The sequence below is a fragment of the Manis pentadactyla genome, chromosome 10 (assembly GCF_030020395.1).
Source record: "Manis pentadactyla isolate mManPen7 chromosome 10, mManPen7.hap1, whole genome shotgun sequence".
Classification (NCBI taxonomy): Eukaryota; Metazoa; Chordata; class Mammalia; order Pholidota; family Manidae; genus Manis; species Manis pentadactyla.
The window spans coordinates 405,569-433,249 of record NC_080028.1 but is presented as its reverse complement, the minus strand read 5'-3'; the positions used below and the strand labels follow the sequence as shown (position 1 = coordinate 433,249).

Here is a 27,681-nt window from a genome sequence, read left to right as displayed (position 1 = left end):
GTGTATGATGTTGATGGATTTTTGTATATTGTACCATCCTTGCATCCCTGGAATAAATCCTACTTGATCATGACAGATTATCATTTTGATATATTTTTGAATTCAGTTTGCTAATATTTTGTTGAGTATTTTTGCATCTATGTCCGTCAGTGATATTGGTCTGTAATTTTATTTTTGTGTGGTGTTTTTGCCTGGTTTTGGTATTAGAGTGATGCTGGCTTCATAGAATAAGTTTGGAAGTATTCTCTCCTCTTCTTCTTTTTTGAAAAACTTTAGGGAGGATGGGTATTAGGTGTCCATTAAATGTTTGATAAAAATCAATGGTGAAGCCATCTGGCCCAGGGATTTTCTTCTTAGGTAGTTTTTTGATTACCAATTCAGTTTCATTGCTGGTAATTGGTCTGTTCAGATTTTCTGTTTCTTCCTGGGTCAGTCTTGGAAGGTTGTATTTTTCTAGAAAGTTGTCCATTTTTTCTAGGTTATCCAGTTTGTTAGCATATAATTTTTCATAGTATTCTCTCATAATTCTTTGTATTTCTGTGATGTCCATAATGATTTTTCCTTTCTCATTTCTGATTCTGTTTATGTGTGTAGACTTTTTTTTTCTTGATAAATTTGGCTAGGGGTTTATCTGTTTTGCTTATTTTCTCAAAGAATCAGCTCCTGCTTTCATTGATTATTTTCTATTGTTTTATTCTTCTTGATTTTATTTATTTCTGCTGTAATCTTTATTATTTCCCTCCTTCTACTGACTTTGGACATAATTTGTTCTTCTTTTTCTGGCATCATTAATTGTGAGTTTAGACTGTTCATATGGGATTGTTCTTCTTTCCTCAGGTGGCCTGTATTGCAATATACTTCCCTCTTAGCACGGTCTTCGCTGCGTCCCACAGATTTTGCGGTGTTGAGTTATTGTTGTCATTTGTCTCCATATAGTCTTGATCTCTGTTTTTATTTGTTCATTGATCCATTGATTATTTAAGAGCATGTTGTTAAGCCTTCATGTGTTTGTGGACTTTTTTGTTTTCTTTGCATAATTTATTTCTAGTTTCATACCTTTGTTGTCTGAGAACCTGGTTGGTACAATTTCAATCTTTTTGAATTTACTGAGGCTCTTTTTGTGGCCTAGTATATGATCTATTCTGGAAAATGTTCCATGGGCACTTCAGAAGAATGTGTATCCTGCTCCTTTTGTGTGGAGTGTTCTGTAGATGTCTCTTACATCCATCTGTTCTAATGTGTTGTTCAGTGCCTCTGTCTCCTTATTTTCTGTCTGTCTGATCTGTCCTTTGGAGTGAGTGGTGTGCCGAAGTCTCCTAAAATGAATGCATTGCACTCTGTTTCCCTCTTTAATTCTGTTAGTATTTGTTTCACATATGTAGGTGCTCCTGTGTTGGGTGCATAGATATTTATAATGGTTATATCCTCTTGTTGGACTGAGCCCTTTATCATTATGTAATGTCCTTCTTTGTCTCTTGTAACTTTCTTTGTTTTGAAGTCTGTTTTGTCTGATGCAAGTACTGCAACTCCTGCTTTTTTCTCCCTATTCTTTGAATGAAATGTCTTTTCCCATCCCTTCACTTTTTGTCTGTGTATGTCTTTGGGTTTGAAGTGAGTTTCTTGTAAGCAGCATATAGACGGATCTTGTTTTTTTATCCATTCAGTGACTCTGTGTCTTTTGATTGGTGCTTTCAGACCATTTACATTTAGGGTGATTATAGATAGGTACATACTTATTGCCATTGCAGCCTTCAGATCCGTGGTTACCAAAGGTTCAAGGGTAACTTCCTTACTGTCTAACAGTCTAATTTAACTTACTTAATATACTATTACAAACACAATCTAACAGTTCTTTTGTTATTCCTCCTTTTTCTTCCTCCTCCATTTTTTATATATTAGGTATCATACTTCATACTCTTTGTCTATCCCTTGATGACTTTGGGGGTGTTTGATTTGATTTTCCAGCTGCTTAGTAATTAATTGGTCTACTTTCTTTACTATCGTTTTATTTCTCATGGTGATAGCTATTTAGCCTTGGGAACACTTCCATCTGAAGCAATCCCTCTAAAATATGCTGTAGAGATGGTTTATGGGAGGTAAATTCTCTTAGCTTTTGCTTATCTGAAAATTGTTTAATCCCTCCTTCAAATTTAAATGATAATCTTGCCAGGTAGAGTGTTCTTGGTTTGAGGCCCTTCTGCTTCATTGCATTAAATATATCCTGCCACACCCTTCTGGCCAGTAAGGGTTCTGTTGAGAAGTCTGATAATAGCCTGATGGGCTTTCCTTCGTATGTGATCTTTTTTCTCTCTCTGGCTGCTTTTAATACTCTGTTTTTATCCTTGTTCTTTGCCATTTTAACTATTATATGTCTTGGTGTTGTCTTCCTTGGGTCCCTTGTGTTGGGAGATCTGTGCACCTCCACAGCCTGAGAGACTATCTCCTTCCCCAGACTGGGGAAGTTCTCAGCAGTTACCTCCTCAGAGACACTTTCTATCCCTTTCTCTCTCTTCTTCTTCTGGTGCCCCTTATAGTGTGAATATTGTTCCGTTTGGATTGGTCACACTGTCCTCTCAATATTCTTTCATTTCTAGACATCCTTTTTTCTCTCTGTGCCTCAGCTTCTTTGTATTCCTCTTCTCTAATTTCAGTTTCATTTACTGTGTCCTCAACTTCATCTAATCTGATTTTAAATTGCTCCATTGTATGTTTCATTTCAGATACTGTATTCTTGAACGTTTGTATCTCATTCCTGAAATCCTCCCTGAGTTCTTGAATATTTTTCTCTAGCTGCATGAGTATGTTTATGATTTTTATTTTGAACTCTCTTTCAGGAAAATCGATGAGTTCAGTTTCACTTGAACCTCTTTCTTGTGTTTGTGGGGTTTTGGTTTGAACCAGGTTCCTTTGACATTTCATATTTGTATTTGGCGCCCTCTACTGCCCAGAAGCTCTAGTTACTGGAGCGGCGCTGGTGCCCATCAGGAGGAAAGAGGTCTTTCCTGCTTCTGAGCTGCAGTACTTTTCTCCACTGCCAGGGCCAGTAGGCCGTGCATGCAGGGAGAACCTCTGTGCTTTGTACTTGTAGCTGCTGTAGGCGGGGCTGCCCTCTCGCTGGCCTGGCGCAATGGCCGTGTCAGCTGGTTTGTGAGCTGGGACTGGCCAGGAGGAAGGCTCAGCAGGTTGTGTATCTCTGTTGGGGAACTCGGAGCTGCCTAGCCAGCCAGGGGGATGGAGCACCTGAAGCTCCTGGAAGTTCTCAACCTTCTGGGCAAAATGTGTCCAGGCAACTTTGTCCACCTGTTCTTTCTCTTGAGCAGGAAGCTCTGTCCAGTCCTTACCCCTTTAGTAGCCCTCTCGCTGTTGGGAAGTCTTTCAAAGTGCCCACCTCTCTTTTGTCCCAGCACAGCCAGGTATGGATCCATGTTTTCCATGAGCACCTGGAATCTCAGTCTCTCCGAGTATTCCTCCTATCTTAGCTTTCCAACCCCACTAATCTCCAGAGCACCATGTAATGTATGTTCTTGTTCCCAGAGCAGATCTCCAGGGCTGGGTGTTCAGCAGTCCCAGGCCTCCATCCCTTCCCTGCTCCGTTTCTCTTCCTCCCGCTGGTGAGCTGAGGTGGGGGAAGAGCTTGGGTTCTTCCAGATAATGGCTTTGGTATGTTACCCTTTTCCTGAGGTCTGCTGATTTCCCCAGGTGTAGACAGTGTGCCACAGCCTTCTTTCCTGTTACTCTTTCAGGAGTTGATGTATTTGTGATATTTTCATATTGTATGTGGTTTTGGGAGGAGGTTTCTGTCTCACCTCTCACGCAGTCATCTTTAATCCCTTCCTAGTCAATTCTCTAGCTCGCTTTTTAAAAAAAACTCTCAACATCTTTTAATGAGCAGAGGTTCTGATTTTCTTGAAGTCCAATTCATAATTCTTTTTATGTTTTTTTAATTGCTGTTAAGAACCCTTTACCTACCTCAAAGTCATGAAGATAGTTTTCTGTATTATCTTTTAGAAGTTTTATTATTTTAGCTTTTATATAGCTATCTACAATCACCTGTAATTGATTCTTGTAAATGGTGTAAGGTTGAAGTATTTTTTTTTTAAATATGGATTTTCAGTTGACTCAGCACTATTTATTTATAGGGTTTTTTCAATTGCTTTACAGTGCCCTTGTCATAAATCAAGAGATGCCCTTGTCATAAATCAAGAGATCATATGTTTAAGTCTGTTCTATTGTCCTGTTTATAATTGCATCAATATAACATTATCTTGATTCTTTAGCTTTATAAGTCTTGATATTTGATAGAGTTAGTCCTCCCACTTTTTCCTCAAGGCTGTTTTTACCATTCTCCGCCTTTTGCATTACTTCAGAATGAGCAAATTCTAGAGTTAGCTTGTCAGTTTCCTCATTCTCTCCTGACGCCCCCCCCCCCAAAAACCTGCTGAAATTTGTATTAGGTTTTCATTGGCTATAGATTTGGGCTGGCAAATTATGTCATAACAGGCCAAAAACAGCATGCCCCTCTTTTTGTAAATGAGATTTTAGTGAAACAACCACTGCCATTGTTGACATAATCTATGGCTGCTCTGGTGCTACAGGTAGCAAAGCTGAGGAGTTACGGTTTCTTTAATTTTGCTGAGTAATGTTATAATTGTCTGTGTAGTGGTCATATACATCTTTCATTAGGTTTATTCTTAAGTAGTTGATTTTTCATGTTATTCTAAATGGTATCTTGTATTGAAATTTCTAACAGATAATTATAGATCCACATGCAGTTGCATGAAATAATATGAAGACATCCTGTGTGTGTGTGTGTGTGTGTGTGTCCTGCACAGCTTATCCCCTGTGCAGGTTGTGTGTCCACCATCACAGTTGATAACAAAACCACAGGGGGTCCTTGTGTTGTCCTTTGTATTCCTATCTTCCTGATCTGTTTCCATTTCTAAAATACTGTTATTTCAAAATGTTATTTATATTAAATCATACAATACAGAGCCTTTAGGGATCCTTTTTTTTTTTTAAGCGTAATCCCCTGTAGATTTGTCCACATTGTCGTGTTGACAGCCCATTCCTTCGTAGTGCAGAGGAGTGTTCCTTGGTATGGAAGGGCCAACTTGTTTAACCACTCACACACTGAAGGGTATCTAAGCTAATTAGTTTTTGGCAATTGTCAATAAAACTGCTTTTCTAATCATTTATCTTTATATTATTTTGTTTCATCTGTGTGTAAGATCATATCATCTGTGATTAATGACAATTTTGTATTGTCCTTTACAATTCTTATGCCTTTTATCTCTTTTTCTTGCCTTATTGCATTGATTGGAATCATTAGTACAATGTTGACTCAAAGTAGTGATAGCAGGCCTATCCTTGTTTTATTTATCACCTCAGAGGAAAAGTTTTCAGCATTTTACAATTAAGTATGATGATTTTTCATGGAGTTTTTGTGGGTTTTTTTAATCAGAGTAAGGAGATTTTCTCTATTCCTAGTCTTTTTAGTTTATAACATGAATAGTTGAAGTTTATCAAATGTTTTTACTGTATCTGTTGAGTTGATCATATGGTTTTTCTTTTCTATTTTGTTATTAGGTAAATTCCACTGATTGGTTTTCTGATGTTAAACCAACCTTGATATCCTGGTATACACCCAACTTGGTTGTGATATATTGTGCTTTCTTTCATATTGCTGAAGTTTTGCATGTGTGGTCTTCAGTGAGATTGGCTTGTGATTTCCCTTTCTTATAATGCCCTTTTCAGGTTTTTAGAATCAAGGTTTTATGGCCTTATACAAAGATAATGAGGCATATTCTCTCATTTTATGTTTCCTAGAATATTGTGTATAAGATTGGGATTATTTTTCTTGAAGTGTTTTGTAGGATTCACTAGCAGGGTCATTAGATCCTAAAGTTTTCTGTATTGGGAAGGATTTAATTACAGATTTGGGTTTTTTTTGATACTCTACAACTATTCAGATTTCCTATTTCATCCTGTCAGTTTAGATAAGTGTATTTTTCAAGGAAATTTTTCATTTCTCCAAATATACATAAATTGGCATGACATTGTTCCTTAGCATCTCTAGTAGTATTTATCTGTAGGATCTGTGGTGTTGCCTCTTGTTTCTTTCCTGATACTATTATAGAACCCTTCTCTCTAGGAGTTAATCTTTCTTTTCAAAGAAAGCCATCCTTCTGCTGTCCCCTCTTCTCCCTCCCTCCTGTCTCAAGTGAGTGTAGCTGAGGTCCCCCAGCTGAATGGGGCTTCTCCATGTCCCCGTTGTCCCTGGTAGAGCCCTAGGTCTGCCTCAGTGCCGTGTCTTGGACGTGCGGGCACTTTGTCTCTGTGGTCGAGCTCAGCTCAGCCTACACACACAAGCTGAGGACCCCGCCCAGGCTTCTCCTCCTCCACCTGCAGCGGCCTGTAAGCAGCCTGCACACTGGTGCTGGGTGCTGTGCCCCTACCCCCATGGCGTCAGACTTAGGTGTCCTCCAGCCAGCCTCACACTGCCACCTCTTCTCCTCTAAAGCCTCATCCCCCTTCCCTTGAACTGCTCGTGGGCTGGCTGGTGGCTGGCTGTCTTAGTGCTCTGCGGGTTTCTGTCCCAGGTCTGGGGGCTGTCGGTGGTTGCTGTCACTTTCTGGCTCAACTGTCTATGCTGGTCATTTCTGTTGGAAGAACTTGAGCCAGGATGGATTGACTGGTTTCTGTGCTGTCTACCCTGGGATGTCCTTGTCAGGTCAGCATAAAGCCACGCCTCACCACACACCTCCGTCAGCCCAGGGTCCTCCTGCACCTCACCACCGACATGCACAACTTCCCTGGGTTCAGGTCTCTACCTGTCCTCAGAGAGGTCTTTCTTACAACTTGTTCAGGCCATTCCATTATTTCTACTCAATATGATTGAAAATTAACCTTCTTATGAGAGTTCTTGGGGGCAGCAGCTCTTGTTTATCAGGGTGTGCTTGATTCCAGGTGATCGTGTTCTTGAAGAAGAAGGGCAGGTTTGTTGGCCTGGTGCTGCGGCATATCGGCACCTCCGCCCTCGTGGACCTACTGCTGCGCCTCGTCAGCTGCGTGGAGCCGCCTGGGCTCAGGCAGGAGGTCCTGCACGTGAGTGCCGGGCCGTCCCCTGAGAGCCCGCTCCCTGTCTGCAAGTAGAACGCGAGTGTGCAGCGAACACCCGCCCCCCAGCTTTCCACCCTGAGTGGTTTTTTTCCTCTGGGGTCTGCACCTCCTCTGTCGTTGTGCCTCAGTCCATTCAGAAGCAAAGGACAGAGTGGTTCCTTCTCCCCTTGACCCTCTGTGGAGAAGCAGAAATGGGCTTTCCTCACCACCCCCTGCCCTGCCCCGTGGCCTTGGAGCAGGGCGCACTGGCACGTGCCCAGGGAGGGATACGCCTACGAGGGAAGCAGTGGCTGGCGAGGCTTCTATGCAGAGAAGCCCCCAAGATGAGAGGTGGTCTGTTTGATGTCCCGGGTGTGTGCCTGTGTCTGACCTGACACGTGTTCATAGTGAGGAACACTGCTAGCTCCCTGAGGGCTTTCCCAGAAAAGAGGGGTTTTCTCAACTGAGAAGCCCAGGAAGTCAGTGCTGGAATAGAACACCGTGAGCCGTTGGTCCTTTGCAGTTTTGCAGCTCCTTCCTGGAGTGACAGCTGTCAGCAAGGTGGCAGCTCTGCCAGAGCGATGACACATTTCCTTTCGGAGCAGCTCTCATGAAGAGTTAGTCATGATGGCTGATGTCGCACAGTGAGCACAGTGCAAACATCAGCTGCTGCTGAAGTTAGTGGGCAGCCTGCAGGAACTCTACACTGAGCCATCATGTGGGCCGGCCATCCTGCGCTCGGATAAGGAGGAGCCAGGCATGACTCAGGCCTGTCTGGGCCCCACTGCCTGTGGACCGTGACCCCACTGGAAGCATCAGTGCTCACAGTGCCCCTCAGCCTCTGCAGGGTCTTGTGCTCCTCCTGGCCCTGGATAGGCCCCAGTGCTGCGGGGAGCAGAGGCTTAGAGGGGCCTCATGTCCAGTGAGCTGTGCTCTGGGAGCCACTGGCCATGGGTGGCTCCAGGTCCAGCTTTTTCTGTCTTCCAAGATGCCCTGAAGAGAGAGCGTGTACGTGTGTAAAAGTGCACCACTAGGACATGGGATGTGACTCCCTCCTTTATAAACTGTGGGTCACTCCAGATTTGGTCATGGTGTGTTCTTTCGGGGTCTGGGCAGACACACTTGTCAGGCATTGAATCTCTGTCTCTGCATCTGATGTGTGGATTTCTGCTGCATGAAGAAGTCCCCACTGTGTGGTTAGAGGGGAGCAGAGCCAGCGACAGGCCTCTTTTCCCTGGCAGTGGCTCGATGAAGAGAATGCCATCCAGAGACTCGTGGCCCTGATCCATCCTGGGCAGGATGAGGATGTGAGTATGGTGTGCGGAGCCCATTTTCTGCAGGGCCCTTGATGGGGCTGCTAGCTAGGCGCTCTCTCTCCTTTCCCCACTGGCCAGATACTTTACTTGTAATCAAGCACTGATTTCTAGAGTGTTTTCTCACTAAAAAATAATACGTCCCCATTACAGAAAACAACATGAACAGATTTGTGTTAGTTGTCTATGTCTGAGTAACAAATTACTCCCAAACTTAATTGCTTATGACAAGTATTTTTTGTCTCAGTTTCTTTGGGTCAGGAATCTGCACACAGTTTAGCGGGTCCTCCCTCCTGGGCCTCCCCCAAGCCTATGGTCATCTCAGGGTTCAGCCTGGGGAGGCTCCTCTGCCAGGGTCACCAGTGGCTCGCAGATCCAGTTCCTTGCAGCCTGTTGGCCGATGCTGCCTTCAGCTCTGCCCCACACAGGCCTTCCCACGGGGCAGCTCACAGCGTGGCCACCGGCTCCCCTAGAGCAGGCAGGGCAGAAGTCATCCTTCTCACGCCCACCTTAGAAGGACAGCCTCACCGGCCGTCCTCTGCTCTCCAGTGAGTGGCGGGGTGGGACTCACAGCAGTGCAAGCCCTGGGAGGCCGGTGTGGGTGTGCGTGGGGTGGCGTGGGCTTCCCCTCCCAGCCCCTCCTTGTCCCCCATGATCATAACTGTTGAGTGTTTGGGTTGTATCCTGATAGGCCTTTTCTACAGATGACAACACTAACCACTTGCTGTCCTCAGCAGTTTGAGACCAGTGTGCTGACCTATGTCTGCAGCTTCCCGGCCGCCGGGCCTCACTGTTGTTTCTGTCAGCCCATGGGGGTTTCTGCGCCCCAGACTGAGGGAGGAGCATGCCCTCCACCAGTGTGGTGGTGTGGGCCAGCCAGCCCACGCCAGGCCAGGGACAGGTGTGAGGCCACGGCACCAGCCCGGCTGCTTCCATTTCTCCGAGAACGTCCCGTGGGAACCCCCTCAGCTTTCACCACCCATGTGTGCACTGGTCCCACTTCCTGGTGCTCCTCAGGGCTGGTGGCCGAGTCTCTCTGATCACATGCATCAGCCCCCCAGGACACCCCAATGTTGCCAGCAAATGCAGCAAGTCAGATTCCAAATTTTCGTGGGTTAGTGTTTCCCTAGGAAAGCCAAGTCCTTTGCTTTCTCTGTAGCAGCTCTTCTATTTTCCTTACTTCCCAGAACTCATTCTGTAGCTACCATCCAAAATTTAGTATTTTAAATGTTAATTTAAAATACAGCATCAGTAACATGGTCCCATATGCAGTATACCTCAAGGCAGAGCCAAGGGAAAGAGCAGTATCGGCAGAGTGTTGACCATGGGGAGCCCTGTTTCAGCCCTAGGGGACAGTTCAGGGCAGCTGAGACGTCTGAGCAGACCTGCGTCCTGACATTGGGAAGCACACAGGCGTCTCTGAGATGAATGGTTCTGAGAGTCCAGCATCCTTCAGAGAACTGAACGGGCTGCTCCAACTGTCTGACAGTCTGGCCCTGCTGAAGTTTCTCCTCAACCTGAGGGAGGTGCCGCGTCTCCCTTGTCTTTTCAGAGACAGTCCAATGCTTCTCAGGCTCTGTGTGACATCGTCAGGCTGGGCAGAGAGCAGGGCAGTCATCTGCAAGAGGCCCTGGAGCCGGACCCCCTCCTTGCCGTGCTGGAGTCGTGAGTGTGGGCCGTCATGCCGCTGGGTCTGACTGGGGGCATGCCAGGGCCTCTCTGAGTTGTGAGGACCCCCAGACCCCACTCTGAGTGCCCGAGGAACTGCCCCTCCTCTGACTCAGATTCCGACGAGCTGCTTCTGAAGTGCCCACCCCATCCAGAGCCAACCTGATGGGCCTGCTTTTCACAGGGGAGGTCTTGGGGTCTTGCAGGTCCGGCAAGTGTGGGTCAGCAGGGGCAGGAGCGTTGCGAGAGCCCGGGTGCCTGGCCCAGAGCCTGAGCAGCCCCTCTGGGTTTGGGGTGTTGCTCATCTGCGGGAAGGAGAGACTGTCCTTCCAACACCTGTGTGTGCATCGCTCTGTCAGGCAGTGACCCCGTGTGTGTCTGACAGGCAGGACTGCGTGGAGCAGCTTCTGAAGAACATGTTTGACGGGGACCAGACCGAGAGCTGCCTCGTCAGTGGCACTCAGGTGTTGCTCACCTTGTTGGAAACTGGGCGGGCTGGGTGAGTCTCCTGGGGTCTCACTTGATGTGACACCTCAGTGACATGGGCCAAAGGATCTGTCTGGGCATGTTATTTGTATTTTTAACTAATTTTTAATTATGCAAGTAATCACATGGATAGATTCTTCTTGTTGAAAAGGTGAACTTTGAAACTGTGGCCATGTCCCCTTTGACCTTTGCTGTCAGTCATGTTCTCACCTCCGCCCAGAGGCTCCACTGTCACCAGTTTGCAAAGTGTTTATTGACATGTCTGCAGAATTGGTGTGACCAGTGGACTCCCAAGGGTTGTTCCAGTGCATCACTGCAGTACTTGTGTGTGTGTGGTGCATGTGCGTGTGTGTATGTGTAACATGTACGTGCGCATGAGGGGGTGCACATGTGTGCTTTTGTCTGCTCTGTTCTGTCCCATGCTGTGGGGCATCTGGCCCCCTAGGTGACTGTTCTTCCCTTGTGCTGGAGGGAACCTTGTGAAGCCCCAGCACTGATAGCCTGTACTTTTTCCAAAAGAAAGAACAAGAAAATGACGAGAAATTGACTTAATTTTGGTAGTGAGATTATTAGCTCTCTCTCTCTCTGTCTCTCTCTCTCTTGTAACCAGTAGGTATTTACTAGTTTATCACCTAAAAATGCAATTATGATGTTACTGTTTTCTCTAGCTAGGCCACCAGAATATTGGTCTTTTTCGTCTCTATGGCCCGGGGATCCTGGGTCCTTCGTGCAGGGACTGGGACCCCACCCACAGCACTGCCTGCGGGCAAGGGACAGTGTCAGAACGAGGAAAACAGAGACAAGCCTGCTGATTCACTTTGCTTTTTTTATCCTGTTATGTATTTGAATCTTTTTTCCATAATGGTGTCATACTACTTTTATAGTATAGTTGGGAAAAGCGTGTCAAGATCTCCCAGAAATCAGTTTGGAAAAACCAAAGGCACAGCGTGGGCCCGTCTTACCTCCTGTTTGTCAACCAAGGAGTGGGGACGGCGGATCATTTCAGCAGGGGGAGGGGAGCAGAGGTGGCTCCAGTGCAGGAGGCCCACCGGCTCGGCAGGAACACAGGGCAGTGCTCTCGGCCATCCCCTGGTGACGCTGCTAAAGGCCTTTGCTGCCTCTCCTCTCTGCACTGTTGCCTCTGAGGGTGCTGGGTGGCCAGCAGCAGGGCTGGAGCCACATCTCCAAATGCTCTCCCTCCACAGGACAGAGGGCTTGATGGACTCCTGTCCTCAGGGACTAGAGAGGTGGCACGCTGTCAGTGGCAGTGTCCTGCGTGGCATTGAGCCACGGCTGAAGGACTTCCACCAGCTTCTGCTCAGTCCACCCAAGGTGGGTTGGCTTGTGGGCTGCCAATAGGGGCGAGGCACCCAGGCCTGTGATTTATACAAGATGGTGAGCTTGCTCACATCCACGCTGCCAGGCCGCAGCTGGAGAGCCGTCAGGAGGTGCTGGAGACGTGTTACAGACCCATCCACCCAGCATCCGTCTCCTCTCTTAGAGGAGGCCTGGGGTGGACATGTCTGCAGCCCCCAGATGACCCTTGTGCCCTGAAGTAGGGAGTGGTCTGAGTTCACTGTAGGCCTGGCCTCCAGGTTGGGGGTACCCAGCCAAGGCCCCAGGGGCTCAGCTCAGCAGCTCTGGGCAGTGCTCGGGTCATGCGAAGGAGGGCTCCTCCCTCAACACTGCCCTGCTCAGCCTGCAGCCCCTCTCTAGTATGGCTCCTTCTCTTTCCTGGGTGCTTCTCCTTAGCACCTGCATGCTGTATGATATTATTATTTATCTACTTGCTTATTGTCTGCCTCTCCCACTGGAAAGTAACCTTCAGAAAGGCAGGGCTTCTAGAACATCCTATTAATGAAAAGGTGGGTATGATAGGCTGCATGTGTGAGATCAAAAGATACTGCATCCAGTATGACAAGGCCAGCTCTGCCATCTGTGTCTGCAGCTCAGGGCCTGAGACCGTGTCCCCAAGAGAGCCAGCCCAGCTTGGATGTGTCCCTGTGTGGCTCTGTACATCCCTTTGGCTGTAGGCTGACAAGAAGCCCTGTCTTCTGGAGCAGAGACCCACCCTCGCTCTCAAGAGGCCCTGAAGGGAGCAGTGGGGTTCTTAACCCCGCTAGTCCCACATTTCCCTCGCAGGCAGCACTGCCTCAAGGAGCCTCCACACCCACACCGTCTGTCCCCAGGCCAGGCCCCATCACAGAGCAGCACCCTGGCCCTTTGGGTAGTTGACATCTGAGCTAAGGGAAGCCAGCAGTGGCCAAGGCTCTGACTGGATGATGCTTCTGTGTTTGCAGAAAAAAGCAATTCTGACCACCATTGGTGTGCTGGAGGAGCCGCTGGGGAATGCCCGTCTGCATGGTGCACGCCTCGTGGCTGCCCTTCTGCACACGAACACGCCCAGCATCAACCAGGAGCTTTGCCGGCTCGACACCCTGGGCTTACTGCTGGTGAGTGGGCCTGCTGCCAACCCGCACGCCGTCCGTGTGTCCTGCACAACCTGCAGAGGCTGGGCAGACCGGCTAGATACAGCCAGGGATGGTGCTCAGGGGCCAGCAGCTGGCCCTCCTCACCTGGATGAGAGTCTGTGTGAGAGGAGGCTCTGGTGTGGTCCTAGAACAGACCCAGTCTGCAGAGAAACCATTTCCTGGACCCACTCCAGCCTGACCGCGGGGTGCTGGCAAGGCAGCCTGAGGGACAGCGGCCGCCCCACGCAGCAGGCAGATTTACGAGGCCTCTGAAGGAGTGGCGTGCTAGGCCCATCTTCCTGACTCCTGCCTGAAGACAGGACGTCCGCAGTCGCAGCAGCTCTCTAGCACCAAGGGCGTCAGCAGGCAGCTCCCCTCCGGCAGCAGGCCACTGCAGCAGTGCTTGGCAGGGCCAGCCGCACGTGCTCTGTTGAGCCGGTGCTCCCACTGCCTGCGGGATGCCCTGGGTGTCTGAGGGAAGGGTCTGGCTGGCTGTGATGGCGGAGAGCACTGGGCGGGGGCAAGGGGCAGGGGTGTAGCCCCCAGGCTCTCCGGGACCTTGCCCTTGGGCCCCCTCTCCCAGGGACCTGCAGCCTCTAACTTGGGGCCTTCCCTGTGGAGGCAGTCTGGCCTCAGGCCTCAACACTTTCACACGTTCTTCTGTGTTTGGAAGGTGTTTGTCCCCTGCACTGATTGAAGTCCCAGGTGCAGATCAGGGGCAGTTATGGGGAGACCTTTCCTTTTTCTCTCTTCAAAAAAAATCCTCTCTCCCACCCCCTTTTTATTTTTACTTTACTGTTCTGATTATAAAATTTACCGTTCTGATATTTAAGTGTAGAATTCAGTGTCGTTGAGTACATTCACAATGTTGTATAGCCATTACCATTATTTCTAGAACTTTTTCATCTCAGCAGAAACTGATAATTAAGCAGTTGAACCTCATTCCCCTCTCCCCAGCTCCTGGTAATGCCCACTCTGTTTTCTGTCTCTGTGAGTATGACTCCTCTGGGGACCTGAGTTGAATGGAATCATACGGTGTTTGTCTTTTGTGCTTATTACTTCACTGGGTATGGTGTCCTCAAGGTTCATCCATGTTGGAGCATGTGCGAGAAGTTCCTTCTTTTTTAAGGCTTAATAATATTTTGTTGTATGGACAGACCACATTTTGTTAATCTATTGGACACTTGGGTTACCTCTACCTTTTGTCTATTTTGAATAATGCTGCTGTGAACATGGTGTGCAAATATCTGTTTGGGCCCCTGCTATCACTTCATTTCAGTATATATGTACAAGTGGACTTGCTGGGCCATATAGTAATTCTGTGTTCAGCCTTTGAGGAACCAACAAACTTTTCCACAGTTTCTGTACCATTTTATGTTCCTCCAACAGTGTATGAGGGTTCCAGTTTCCCCACATTGTCACCAACACCTGTTTTCCATTTTTGTGTTAAAAGACATCTTAATGATTGTGAGGTGGTATCTCATGGAGTTTTGATTTGCAGTTTCCTAATCGATTAGTGATATTAAGCATCTTTTCATGTGCTTTCATTTGCCTTGTGTGTATCTTCTTTGGAGAACTGTCTGTTCAAGTCCTTTGACTATTTTTTTTCCCAGCCTGCCCTTTGCCCATTTTTCTACTGGGTTTTTGTTGTTGTTGAGTTGTGGAGCTCTTTTTATGTTCTGGATATTAAACCTTATCAGATACATGACTTGTAAATATTTTTTCCTATATTGGGTTATCTTTTCCTTATCTTAATAGTGCCCTTTAACACAAAAGGACATTTTAATTTTGATGAAATTCAGTTTATCTATTTATTTTGTTTTTTGCTTGTGCTTTTGGTGTCATATCCAAGAAGTCATTGCCAGATCCACTGTCATGAAGATCTTTTCCTGTCTTTTCTTCTAGGGGTTTTATAGTTTTAGCTCTACTAGGTCTTTGACACATCTGGAGTTAATTTTTATATGCTATGTAAGGTAAGGCTCTAACTCGATTCTTTGGTGTGTGAGTGTCCAGTTTTCCCAGCACCAGCTGATGAAGAGACTTCCTTTTCCCTGAATGATCTTGGTACTGCCCTTGCTGAAAATCAACTAACTGTATAGGTGAGCATTTATTTCTGGGCCCTGTTCTCTAGCCTGTTGGTCCAGATGACTCTCTTCATGCTGGCACCACACTTCTTCGATGACTGAAGTTCTGTAGCATGTTTTGAAATCGGGAAGTGTAAGTCTTCCAACTTTGTTCTTCCTCAAAATTTTTTGGTTTTTGGGGTCCCTTGAAATTCCATATGAATTTTAGGATGGGTTTTTCTACTTCTACAAAATAATGCCATTGAGATACTGGCAGGGACTGTGCTGAGTCTATAGATCACTTTGGGTAGTATTGTCTGTCATCTTAGCACAGGTCTTCTAGTCCATGAACACAGATGCCTTCCCATTTATTTAGGTCTTTAAACAAGTCTTTCATCTCCTAGGCTTAATTTATTCCTATGTGTTTTATTCTTATGGATGCTATTGTAAATAGATGTTTTCTTAACTTTTTTGGTTGTTCATTGTGATAGAAATTCAACTGATTTTTATGTGTTTATTTTGTATCCTGGAACTTACTGAATTTATTAGCTTAACAGTTTATGTGGAATCTGTAGAATTTTCTGTATATAAGATTGTATCATCTTTGAAAAGAAATAATTTTATTTCTTCCTTTCCAATTTGGATGCCTTTTATTTCTCCTTCTTGCCTAATTGTTGTGGCTAGGACCTCTAGTGCCCTGTTGAACAGAGGTGGTGGGAGGGGTCATCTTCGCTGTATTCCTCTTAGAGGAAAAGCTCTCAGTCTCTCACTATTAAGTGTGATGCTCACTGTGGGCTTTATCACTGTGGCCCTTTCTGTCTATTCCTATTTTTTTGTTTTTAATAAGAAAGTGTATTGAATTTTGTCAAATGCTTTTTTATTATCAACCGAGATGATTATGTGGTTTTGTCCTATATTCTTTTAATAAAATGTGTCATATTGATTAAGTTTCATATGTTGAACTATCCTTGCATTCCAGGAATAAATCCTACTTGGTCATGGCATGTAACCATTTTAATATGCTCCTGAATTTGTATTTCTAGTATTTTGTTGACGATTTTTGCAGTGATGTTCATAAGGGATATTAACATATAGTTGTCTTTTCTTGTGATGTCTTCATCTGGCTTTGGTATCAGGGCAATGCTGGCCTCATAAAGTGAGTTTAAGCAGTGTTGCCTCCCTGCTCTTTTGGGAAGAAATTGAGAAGGATTGCTATTATTAACTCCAGTTTAAATGGTAGAATTCACAAGTGAAGCCGTCGGTATGGGGTGTTCTTTATTGGGAGGTGGATCCGACTGTTGAAGATGAGGTAGCATGGGGAAGTCACCTCTAAGGTCACCCAAGGTCACAGAGACAGAGAATGGGAGGCTGATTTGGGACTTTCTGCAGAGAACTGTGTCAAGCAGATGGACTTTCAGTCTTTACCCAGCTCCCCACTCCCTGGTGTGAAGGAGGGGCCCAAACTCACACCCCTGCCCCAGCCTGACCCCCACTTCTGTGTTGGCAGCCCAGGGTCAGGGACACAGACTGCTGTGGCCCCTGCTGCTTGTGGTGGCCACGGGGGCAGAGAGCATCATGCCTGTGGCACCCCTGCCAGCTGAAGGGGTCAGAGGTTCAGGGACAGCTATTTCCCCATCCCCAGTCTGGGAGAGGGAAAGCTGTTGTCCACACTCAGCCTCCCTCCTTTGGCAGCTTAGATTTGGGCCCTTGGGCCTCCCTCCGGAAGTGTCCACACGTGCACTTTCATGTCTGCTCTTGGATGGGGGTCCCCAGGTGTTTGAGAGTTTAATTCACTTGTAGTAACTCATGGGTTAAAGGCAAAATCATAAAGGAAGAATAACAAAAATACTACAAGCAGATGTATAGAATGTAGCTAAAGTGGGCTTTACAAGGAAACGTACAGCCTATTAAAGACACTGGAAAAGAAGAAAGGCTAGAATTAGTTAAGTGTCTGACTTAAGAACTAAGAAGTGTTCAGATAAGAGCAGATCAATGAGAACGAAGCGGTAGCAGCTGAGGACGGGGGGCAGGGGGCCCTTGCAGAAGCTCCCAACAGACCGTCGCGAGGAGACACCCAGCTGGCTGCCAGCACCCAGGGAAGCATCTGGGAGGGTTGCCTTCTCCTCTGCTCCCTGCTGTCCACCGTCCAAAGACCAGCCACAGACATTCCTCTGTTCTCTGTTCCCCCAGGACCTGTTTTTTAAGTACACCTGGAATAACTTCTTGCACTTCCAAGTGGAACTATGCATAGCCACCATCCTCTCCTATGCTGCCCAGGAGGACAGGGCAGAGGCCAGTGGACCCGAGAGCCAGGCGGAGCCTGCACCAGGAAACGGGGACCCAGACACCCCCCATCCTGCCCCCAGCTGCCCTGAGAATGTGATGGTGACCCACGTAAGTCTAGCAAGTGTCCAGTGTGGCCAGCCCTCCCTGGTCCCCGTGCATTTTCTCCTCTGACCTTGGGCCCTCTGACCTCATGCCCCCCTTATCCCACAAGACAGGGATCACAGTGTCCATGTTTGCCAGGGCCGTAAAGCACGTGCAGTGGAGGAGGAGGGTGGGCGTGGGAGGAGTGTCTGCACCTTCAGAAGGGGAGGGGAGCCGCCTGGACATGGCGCACGGTCTGCTCCCTCCAGGCTCTTCCACAGGGAAAATGCAAGGGGGAGAGCCTGCCCACGACGCTTCCTGCTCGAAGCGCCTCTGGGACTCCCACAGCTGTGCACGGCTCCCAAACCCCCTCTCTGTCTGTCCTAAAGAGCTAGCGTATGCCTGGCAGAGGAGACTTCAGTGTTTGCAAGGAAGAAAGGAAGCAGACGAGGACCTGGGTGGGTGGAGCATGAGTAAGAGGCATAGACCCCCTCTCCCTGGGCAGAGGGGCCCTTGCTAACATAACACCAGGACCTCGGTATGGCCCTGCCCCTGGGGCTGGCAGTGAGGCTCAGGACAGGCAGCAGCTTAGAAAGGGTGCCCCTGGTGCGAGGCCCTCTAGAGGGGGTGGGCTTGAGCAGGCTTACTCTGCCAGCCTTTGTCAGGTGCTCCTGGAACCACCATGTGCAGGCCTGAGCTGAACAGTAACTCAGTGGGTGAAGAGGCAGCTTCCTTGAGAGCCACAGAGGGGCGGGCTCTGCAGGCCAGCAGGGGGCTCTCACTAGATGATGAGGCCACGTGTGGGGTGTGAGTGGGGGCCAAAAGCAAACATCCCCATGAGAAAGGCCTGCCTGGGTGTGACACTTCTGTCCTTCCCAGCTGAGAAGGCGAAGTGTCTGGAGGCGGCTGAGGGGCAGCAGTGGGACTTGGCATCTAGGGGCGGGGGACAGGGGGGCCGAGACGGCTCTTCTGTGACCCTGGCCATCACTTCGCGGGCACAGGGCAGCAGTGCCACTGTGCACAGGGAGCTGGGCTTGGTGCACTGCCCCTCCTGCTAAGCCAGGCCCACCTGCTGCCCCTGTACCCCAGCTGTTCCAGAAGTGCCGCCTGCTGCAGAGGGTCCTAGAGGCCTGGGAGGCCAACGAGCATGCACAGTAAGAACTCTCAGTGGGGCCCTGGGCTGCCATGGGACGTCTGGGTTCAAGGAACAGGCCCTGCCCTTGTGGAGAGCAGCTGGTGGTGGGCAGAGCAGCCCGGCCCCTGCTCCTCGGGCCCCCTGTCCTCCTCACCTGTCCACTGGCAGAGACCCAGTCTTGCCCTTGGCCCACCGCCGCCCACCAGCCACCAGCACCCCTCTCACTGTTCAGGCCACTTCCTGCTCCCTTTCCTGCCCCAGCTGCCCCTTGTTGTGGGGGCCCCAGGATCTGAGACATAGACGGCATCACTCCTGTCTGGGAGTCTTCACCACCCAGGCCCCCTCATGTGCGACCTGCAGGGCCCAGCGTGGGTGGCCGCTGCCCACAGCCTCACCCTGGCCCTTGGTGTGCTGTTCCCGGGGGCTCTCCCACTCGGCCCCCGACTTCTGCTCTCACCGAGCCTGCCACCTTGTGTCCCCACTCACCCACCCACCCTTCCTCTGGCCGGGCCAGTGTACTCAGGGAGCCCTGCACCTCAGCCAGGGACAGGCCCACACTGTCACCAACGGTCCACGGCACCTCAGAGGTTAAGACCTACCGCAGGCAGCAGGCAGGCCCCTTGAGGCATGGCCCTCGCAGCCTCAGCCCGGCGCCCCTGCCCTGGACAGCGGCTCCTGGGCCTCCACCTCCACCAGCTTCTCTGGGGCCGGACCTGCCACAGTCTCCTGATGCCTCCCCCACCAGCCAGGCTCTCTGACTTGAGCCCGCGTTTGCTTCCTCTCCTGGGTGGCAGCAGGCTTTCAGAAGACAGAATGTGTTGAGCCAGCTGTCCACGCCGGCTCTGTAGCTGCATCTCTGGATGGTAACACATCACGAGCTCCTGATGCACTAGGGCTTTAAGACTTCTGCTGCTGGATCGTGTGTGCCAGACGAGAGGGTGAACACAGAGCCGTGTGTTCATGGCAGCATGGGCTGGAGAGGTGGACAGAAGGCAGGATGTGCGCCCGGGGGCACACAGCCAGGCAGCAGCGGCCCTCACCTGCCTCCACCTGTCTGCTCAGCGTCCCTAAGAGCCGCAGTCACAGTGTTGTAGCAGTGCGTCTGGTTGTCTGTTCTGTGTCTGCCTCACTGGGCATTTCCTCAGGCCAGTCAGTTCTAGAGGTGCTAGGAGGGGCCTTGGGGTCAGGGTGCAGTGCTGGCTAGGCCTTGCTGGCATGGAGGACTGCCACTGGGCTCGGCGCCCGTGGGCAGGCCTGGTCTGCTCTGGGGGCCGAGCAGCCCGAGTGTGCTCAGCACCCAGGTGAGGCCAGCGTGGAGCAGGTGGGTGGTGCAGCAGTGAGGAAGCTGCCGGAAGCGTGTGGGCTAGGGGGCTCTGGTGCGTGCAGTGAGGACCAGCCTGCAGCCACCCCATGCCCGCTGTTCACTTTCAGGGCAGCAGGTGGCATGAGGCGTGGGAACATGGGCCACCTTACCCGGATCGCCAATGCGGTGGTGCAGGCCCTGGAGCGGGGCCCAGCGCATACCCACATCCACGTGGCCGTCCAAGGTGAGCCTCCCACCTGCTGGCCTCTGCAGGTGATGACCCCAGGGGTCCCAGACAGTCGGCTCGCCGTCTCCTGGGGGAGCTCCACCGGGGTAGGCCTGCGTCCCAGATGTCACTTCTGTTGGCCGGTCCCCTGCCCAGAGATGGAGGGTCCCCTGTGCCCAGAGACCCATCAGGCACCTGCCAGGGCAGCTGCCAGCTCAGGGCCATTGCTGAGGCATTGCTGCTGTGCACAGGCCTCCCTGGGTCCTGCCTGATGGTTGCCACACTCCTGCGGCCTTGGGCCCTTCCTAGAGCAGTCCAAAGAGATGGGGAGATGGTCTCTGTTCCCTAAGGATGGGCTTTGGGAGCTCAGCCCTCTCCTGGCCAGGCCTCACCTCCATCTGGCCCTGGCCTAACAGCTACCACCCTGGGCTTCCTCTTGGCCCGTCATGTGAGTCCCACAGGGGCCGCCACTCTTGCCCCTTCCCAGCCTTCTGTTCTGGGCACACAGGCTTGCTGGGGAGGCCCAGGAGGGCCTGAGGGGTCTCAGTTCAGACAGGGAAGGCACGCAGCTCTGAGGGGCCCATGTGTCCTTGCTGGGAAGAAGTGTGCCCAGGGTGCCAAGGGCCGCAGGAGCTCAGGGGCGGATGTGTGGGTGGACTCCGAGATGGCCAGGACCCCGAGAACATTGTGGGCAGTGCTCACGCTAGCTTCACAGGACGGCCAGGATGGTCTGTCCCTAGCCTGTGTGGGGCCCAGGGCAGGGCTGGTCAAGGGTAAGACAGGCGGTGCCAGGTGTTTGCATGAAGCAAGTGCCGTCCGTGAGAACCCCCGGCGTGGAGTGTGACAAGATGGTGATGCTGCCTCATGCTGTGAGCGGGAGGGACTGGGAGGGCGGCGCTGCAGTGGGCTCGGGTGCCGCCGCGCCTCAGGCGGTCTCGGCCATGGCCCTCCTGTGCCTCCCCTGATTGAACTGAGACCCCTTAAGGCCTGCCCGCGCCTTCCCAGGAACCCAGGACAGAGCCGAGAGAGCTCCAGGTGGTCCTGCAGGACAGAAGCAGGGGTGTTCTAGGTCGGTGGCCTCAGGCTGGGGTCAGGCCCACGGGTCCATCGGCTCCTGGGACGAGGGCATTCAGACCCAGGGAAGGCTCCCTGGGAGGGGCCCAGGAAGGAGGCGAGGGGAAAGCCGGAAGCCCTGCTGTAATGACCTCACTGTCTGTGGAGGGTGAGTCTTTCTGGGGCTCCAGTCTTCCTGGGAAAACAGACACTCATGGGCCCATGGGCTGTGCTTGGGCAGCGGGGAAGTCAGACTGTGTCATTGCATAGCCTGCCTCTGCAGTTCCTGGGGTCAGAGCTCAAGGGGGAACTTTTGCCGAGCAGCCTCAGGGCCCTGAGGTCAGGCTATGTCCCCACACGGCCCTGCAGGACCTTGTTGTGTCCAGCAGCTCTCAGATGTCACCTTGGGGCCCTCCTGGACCCTCCACAGTGGTGCTCAGCCCCGTCCCTTGTGGGGCCAGAGTGCAGCCACTGGCTCTGCCCCGGCTCACTAAGCCATGCTTCCTGTGGGTCTCCTCGCAGATTGCCAAGGGCGCTGGGAGAACTTCGTGGAGGAGACGCTGATGGAGACCAACCGCAGGAATGCCGTGGACCTGGTGAGGGGCTTGGGCTGTGCCTGCAGTGACATCAGCAGGGCCACACTGCTGGCGTGTGCCCCTGTGCATCCCGTGTGCCCGTGCGGGCCTGCGCGTGCATTAGATCCTCTGGGGGCCTGTCCAGGATGCACACGGCTCCTGGGGGGCCCTCAGCCCCTCCCCTGCTCCAAGGGGCCCCTTGCTCATTCAGCCCACCCCTCTGGCTGTCGTAGGTGAGCCCCCACCGCCTGCACCCCTCGAGTGAGGATGAGGATGTGGAGGGCGTGTTCCCAAATGAGCTGACCCTTCAGCAGGTGCGTGAGGCTGGCCCTGTCCCTGACTGGGTCCCCCCCAAGCACTCAGCAGTGCCGAGGCCTCGGCCTTCCAGACCGCGCCTCACCGAGCTGCCTGGGGACGTGGGCCTGGGCAGGGGGCCGGGCCTCTGCTCACCCTCTGATCAAGGGAAGGCCCCAGAGCCAACTCACCTCAAGATCCTTGAGGACACGGTGGACAAACGTGGGTTAAAGTGAGCAGGGCTCAGCTTTGGGAGCAGCTCTGAGGCCAGTGGGCCTTTTCCCAGGGCAGCCTCAGCCTCAGCCTGGACGCCCTCTCCCCCAGGCTTTCTCTGAGTACCAGGTCCAGCAGATGACGGCCACCTTCGTGGACCAGTTTGGCTTCAATGATGAGGAGTTTGCAGATCAGGATGACAGTGTCAAGTGAGTCCCCAGGAGGGCCAGGGCTGCACCACCTCCTCCACTGTGGCCTGACCCCAGACTTCCCCAGTGGGCATCCCGTGGCCGCCTCCCACGCACTGTGACCTCCTGTTCAGACCCCTTGGGAGGGAGCTGGGCGCCGCTCAGTGACCGGGTGTGACCTAGCCCTAGAGGCCCTCTTGCCGTTTGCTCAGCTGAAGACCAGGTGTGACCCTGCTGGGCAGAATCCGCATGAGAGGGGCTGCACTGAGACACCCCAGGGAAGGCAGGCTGTCACTGTGTGGACCGGGGATGTGCCGTAGGCCAGTGGGAGCCACCCCCAGGCAGCCCTAAAGATGGAGAAATCCAGGGAGCCCATGGGAGCATGGGAAGCCTCCCCCGCCCCCCCATCCCTGGCACCCCTGTGTGCATCACGTGGTCTGTCACTAACGGGGGTGACGTTCACAGTCCTGGTCTCCTGCTCTGCCTCTGCCCCCCGGCCTGGCTCCTGCCCTGCCACTCTGGGCTGCAGATGCCCTGTCTTGTGAAGGTTCACCTCCCCCTCCCATCCTCTCCCGGCCCTTCCCAGAGCATCACAGGACACGTTGTCCCTGTGAAGTGTGGTTGTGCCTGGCATCCCCCTGGTGAGCAGCCTGGGTGTGGGGTGCTGACCCCGCCGCTATTCTCACAGCTCTCCCTTTGACCGGGTTGCAGAGATAAACTTCACCATCGACGCCGACGAGGACAGTGTGAGTCCCCAGCTTGCTGGAGGCGGGTGGCCATGGTGTGGGAGTGGCCACCTTCCCTCTGGGAGCCACCCACAGCCACGGGGGCCTCTCTTGCAGCCCAGCACGGCTCTGTTCGAGGCCTGCTGCAGTGACCACATCCAGCCCTTTGACGATGAGGACGACGACATCTGGGAGGACAGGGACACACGCTGTGCCACCCGGGCGGCGGCCAGAGCCAGGTGGGCCCTGAGGCACTGAGAAGCCCCAGGACGCTGCAAGAGCACCCCCAGCCCTGCCTGGCTGTGATGCCCTGGGCCCACACAGCACCAGCTGGTGGCTGTTCCCACCACATGTCTCCCCACAGGTTTGGGGGCCCTCATGCCTCAGAGAGCTGCTCAGGGGATGGCCTGGCATCAGGAGGCCAGGATGGGAAGGAGGGCTCAGAAGCAGACAGCACCATGGCCCAGGCAGGCACCCCTCCGGCCACTGCCCAGAAGGAAGGTCCCCAGGTGGAAGGGGGCCCAGGAGGTAGACACTGGGGCCAGGGCCTGGGCTGGGTCGGGACTCAGGAGCAGGTGGTTTGGCACCCTACTGGTGCCTGGCAGGGCTGCCGTGGGCCTGACACCCTCTGACCCGGGTGCAGTCACAGGCAGCCAGCATGGTCACGGCTGGTGGCTGTTGGTCTCCAGTCCTGTCGGGCAAGGCATGCGTGGGCCATATCTCTTGGGACCCTGTGGCTGCATCTGGCTGCACGGCTCTGAGGTCAGGTGGAGCTGGCCTGCTGGTCAGGAGGCCTGAACACTCATCTCCCAGCAGGTGCCACGTGGATGGTGCTTGATGAGCCAGCAGACTCGGCAGTGCCAGCCCCAGGAGCGGGTTCTGGGCTGTGGACGACCAGCACCCCCAGCACCTTGGCTACAGGGGAGAAAGGCTGGGCCCAGTTCACTGACTTCCAGCCTATCTGCCGGTGAGGCGGGTGTTGGTGGGGGGCTCTGAGGTGGCGCCTCTCGGGCGCTGGCTCAGCCTCTGCCTTCCGCAGCTTGGAGTCAGTGCCCGGGTGCAGCTCCCCGGGGGACACAGGGCACCGCAATACAGGCCAGGGCCCGGAGAGAGCCCGTGAGTAGAAGCCACTCTGAGGGCACTGGAGCAGGAGAGGGGGCCCAGGTCTCCCTGCTGATGTTGGGTTTGCAGTCCACCCAGGGGAACAGTGCACCGTGTGCAGACGGGAGCCCCTAGTCCCAGGCCCTCACCCTGTGTGGCCCCTGGTGGCTGTCCCCCAGGCCTTGTGACCCCTTCTCAGTGGATCCCACACTGGCTTCATGCCCACTCAGTGGCTTCCTGGGACCTGCTCAGTCCCTGGCCCTGAGCCCCTGCCAGACAGACTTGAAGCCCTTGGGTGTCAGAGCCCCAGGGAGGGACTTGGGGTCTGAGCAGGGCCCTCCCTCCGGAGGACAGTGCCTTCCTGCAGTTCCAAGGACATGGGTTTGCGGCCCCTCCATCCTCGTGGACCTTGCTGGTCCCTGTCTTTCAGTCAGCCCAGCCTCCCCTTGTGTCTGGAACGTGTGTGTCCCCAGAAAGTCTCTCTCGGTGGCCTCCAGCAGCAAGAACGAGCAGAAGGTAGTTGGTGCCTGGGAGGCCAGTGGCGTGGGTTCCAGCCGGGAGACCCTCCTGATACCTGTGTCAGCCCCCAGGTGTGTAGCACGCATGGGCACCTGGGAACCGGCCAACCCTGCTGCCCCAGAGGCCCCCATGACCCTGCGGCCGCCTCTGGGTCGGGGACAGCAGTTCATCACAGTGGAAGCTGGGGTGGGGGTGCTGCTCTCTCTGCGAGTGTCAGAGTAAAGCCAGGGTTCAGGTGTCCCACCCCAGGGGCTCAGGGTGGGGCCAGCCCCCAACACACACAGGTCTCATTGGACTAAATGGCCAGGATTGCAGGCCTCTGGCCAGGCTGAGCCACCATCCTGGGGTCTGGGGTTGTCCAGACACGTGCGTACCTCAATTGGCACTTTGGAAATGCCTGTCACACTTGGATAGTAGTACAGGGGTGTCTCAGGTCCTCCCCTGGGCACATGGACCCTGATGGGGGGGCACCCCTAGCATGGGCAGCCGCACATGTGCCTCCAGGGGCAGGCAGGGGGCCTATGTCTCTGGGCCCCACTAGTGGAGACCCTTTGGCTGGGCCATGAAGCTGGGGGATGGCCTGAGGAGCTGTGTGCTGCGGAAACGGGGAGCCGGTGGCTGGGTGGGGGGACATGAGCCGGGAGGTGGTGCTGGAGGGACAAGGTGGTCCCCAGACAGACCCCATGGCGGGCCAGCCTGGCTCCCCCATTCTGCCACCCATGGTGGTCCTGTAGGGCCCCTCAGGGTTTTGGAGCAGAGGGAGGTAGTGGGGAGGGAGGGGGAGGCAGGGCTTAAAGGTGACACAGGGTTCCTGAAAGGGTTTAAGTCCTTAAAGTTTATAGTCACAAATTATCATAACCTCCTCTGACCACCTGGGAAACCAAGTCTGCTCTGAAAGCAGGGGTGTCCATGAGTCCCTGCACTGTGCAGCTGGTCCTGCCTGTAGGTGCCCACCTGTGCCACCCTCGTCAACAATGGGTTGGTGTCCAGGCATCTTGAGTGCTGTGGGCTTTATTGCGCACGCAGTGGAATGCCCTGTGTTCCAAGTACAGCCCCTCGAGTTCCCGTGGGACCCTTCCTTATCTCCCACCCTTACCCTTGCAGGCTTCCAGGGGTCTCTGAGGTCGAGTAGCCATCACGTAGCAGACATGAGCCCGGGGCAGGTGTCAGCTGGGTGGGGCTGCCGCAGAGGTGCTGGCGTCGAACACCAGCTCCCCTGCCCTCGTCTGCTCCAGGTGTGGTAGAGGGGTCTGGCCAGGTGTCCAGAGTAGTGAGGTGTCACCAGGAGGGCCTGAGGAAAGCGTGTTTGGGAACAGGCGGCCAGGGCCGAGAGGGACTACATGTGGCCGGCAGCCTCTGGGTGAGGGCTCCCTGGAGGGCCTGAGGCCTCGGCGCTCAGGCAGGGTGTCTGGGGAGCTTGGACCTTGGGGTGGCAGAGCCGTCAGATAACCGGACACAATGTCTGCCACACAGGGCTGAGGGTGCGGCCAGCACACCGTCAGACCCCACCTCCCCTGCACCCGCAGAAGTGGCCTCCACCCTGGCCACGGCAGCACTGAGCAGGGCCTTGGCAGTCCCCCCAGGGCCCAGAGCGGCTGTCAGCACTGCAGCCCCAGCCATTGGCATGGCAGCCACCCTGGGGACAGCGACGGGAGACAGGTGAGCAGGTCTGCCCAGGGAAAGGGGCTCAAGCCTGGAGCAGCTTCAGCCACCACCCCTCTTCCTGCAGGAGTGTGGACACGCCACCCCCCATCTCTGGCACCGCCCTCAACGGCCCCATGTGACAGTGCTGCCACCCGCCATGGCACGCACCCTCCAAGGAACTACCTGGTGATGCCATTTTTAATTTAATTTAATTTAAAAATAAATGCTGCATCGGTAAGCTGGCAGTTGGAACCAGCCTGTAGCTCCCGAGACCCCGAGTGGGCTGAGCCCAGCCTTGTGTGCAGCAGCAAGGCCACAGACACGCACTCTGCCTGTGGGCGGGGCCGCGAGGAGGCGCACGCCTTGGTTCCGAGCCAGGGGAGCTGCGTGCTTGAGCCTTGTGTCCAGCTGCGGCAAAGGTCCGGAGCTGGGCTGCCTAGTCTCGTCAGCCCAGTGGCCCTGGGAGTTGGCCTTGAGCCAGGCCTCGAAATTTGACTGCCTTAAAATGCCCCCGTGGCCTTGTGGGGGTGCCGGCCTGTGACTTCAGTGGGCAGCTGGCATATCTGGTGGGCCAGCGCGGGCAGCTGGGAGGGGGTACACGGTGCAGAGATGGGCTTCAGCATCTGGGTGGGGGTGGGGGGTTTACCTGTGGGCTGCATTGTCCTGGAGGCACCCACAGGATTGAGTCCATCTTAATGTTCTGATAATCAGGGCACCCCAGAGCTCAAACTCCCCAATAAAAATAGTGTTATTCTTACTGAAAACCTGTGTTTTGTTAAGCTGCAGGCCCTGGAGCCCCCACCGCACTGGGGGTATCCTCTGCTGTCCCAGGCCCACCCCTGGGCCACACGGAGCTCTTCGCTGTGCACACGCTTGACCTGGAGCGCCTGCATACAGCGGGGCAGCCAGTGTTGTCCCCAGAGGGCCACTGGTCCCTGCTCTGGTGACGTCTGACCTTACCTCTTCCCCCTTGGAACAGCTTATGGCCGCCCAGCCCTCCAGGAAATCAGGCAGGCGTGGGACCCCAGACCTGTGAGCTTTCTGGGTGCTGGGAACCTTGGTCCCACAGCCGTCCCTGTGACCCAAGGAGGTGCTAGAACTCAGCTCACCCATATCCACACCTGCGCTCACCTCACACCCGCCATGCTGCCAGCCCCTCTGACTGGGAGCCAGTGGGGTGCCAGAGAGGCCCCCGCCCCCACCCTCCACCTGCCCAGCACCTGAATGGGAAAGGAGAGC

At 53.2% G+C, this 27,681-nt stretch overlaps 1 protein-coding gene across 4 annotated transcripts in view; it reads left to right on the top strand.

Annotated features, from left to right (window-relative positions):
* Positions 1-27,064, top strand: part of PPP6R2 (protein phosphatase 6 regulatory subunit 2) — a 93,280-nt gene extending 66,216 nt beyond the window's left edge. For 3 of the 4 annotated variants that reach the window (XM_057508386.1, XM_036906705.2, XM_057508387.1), the window contains 20 exons: positions 6,967-7,104; positions 8,340-8,405; positions 9,964-10,076; positions 10,465-10,578; positions 11,771-11,897; positions 12,866-13,018; positions 17,290-17,493; positions 18,556-18,620; positions 20,033-20,148; positions 21,706-21,779; positions 21,992-22,072; positions 22,377-22,474; positions 23,142-23,199; positions 23,296-23,417; positions 23,543-23,706; positions 23,995-24,145; positions 24,218-24,294; positions 24,710-24,869; positions 26,272-26,457; positions 26,528-27,064. In XM_057508386.1, coding sequence (XP_057364369.1) covers positions 6,967-7,104; positions 8,340-8,405; positions 9,964-10,076; positions 10,465-10,578; positions 11,771-11,897; positions 12,866-13,018; positions 17,290-17,493; positions 18,556-18,620; positions 20,033-20,148; positions 21,706-21,779; positions 21,992-22,072; positions 22,377-22,474; positions 23,142-23,199; positions 23,296-23,417; positions 23,543-23,706; positions 23,995-24,145; positions 24,218-24,294; positions 24,710-24,869; positions 26,272-26,457; positions 26,528-26,582 — 2,322 coding nt within the window. In that variant the 3' untranslated portion in view covers positions 26,583-27,064. The remainder of the gene's footprint in view (positions 1-6,966; positions 7,105-8,339; positions 8,406-9,963; positions 10,077-10,464; positions 10,579-11,770; positions 11,898-12,865; positions 13,019-17,289; positions 17,494-18,555; positions 18,621-20,032; positions 20,149-21,705; positions 21,780-21,991; positions 22,073-22,376; positions 22,475-23,141; positions 23,200-23,295; positions 23,418-23,542; positions 23,707-23,994; positions 24,146-24,217; positions 24,295-24,709; positions 24,870-26,271; positions 26,458-26,527) is intronic. The other variant, XM_057508388.1, reaches the window with a different exon arrangement.
* The last annotated feature ends 617 nt before the right edge of the window (positions 27,065-27,681 follow it).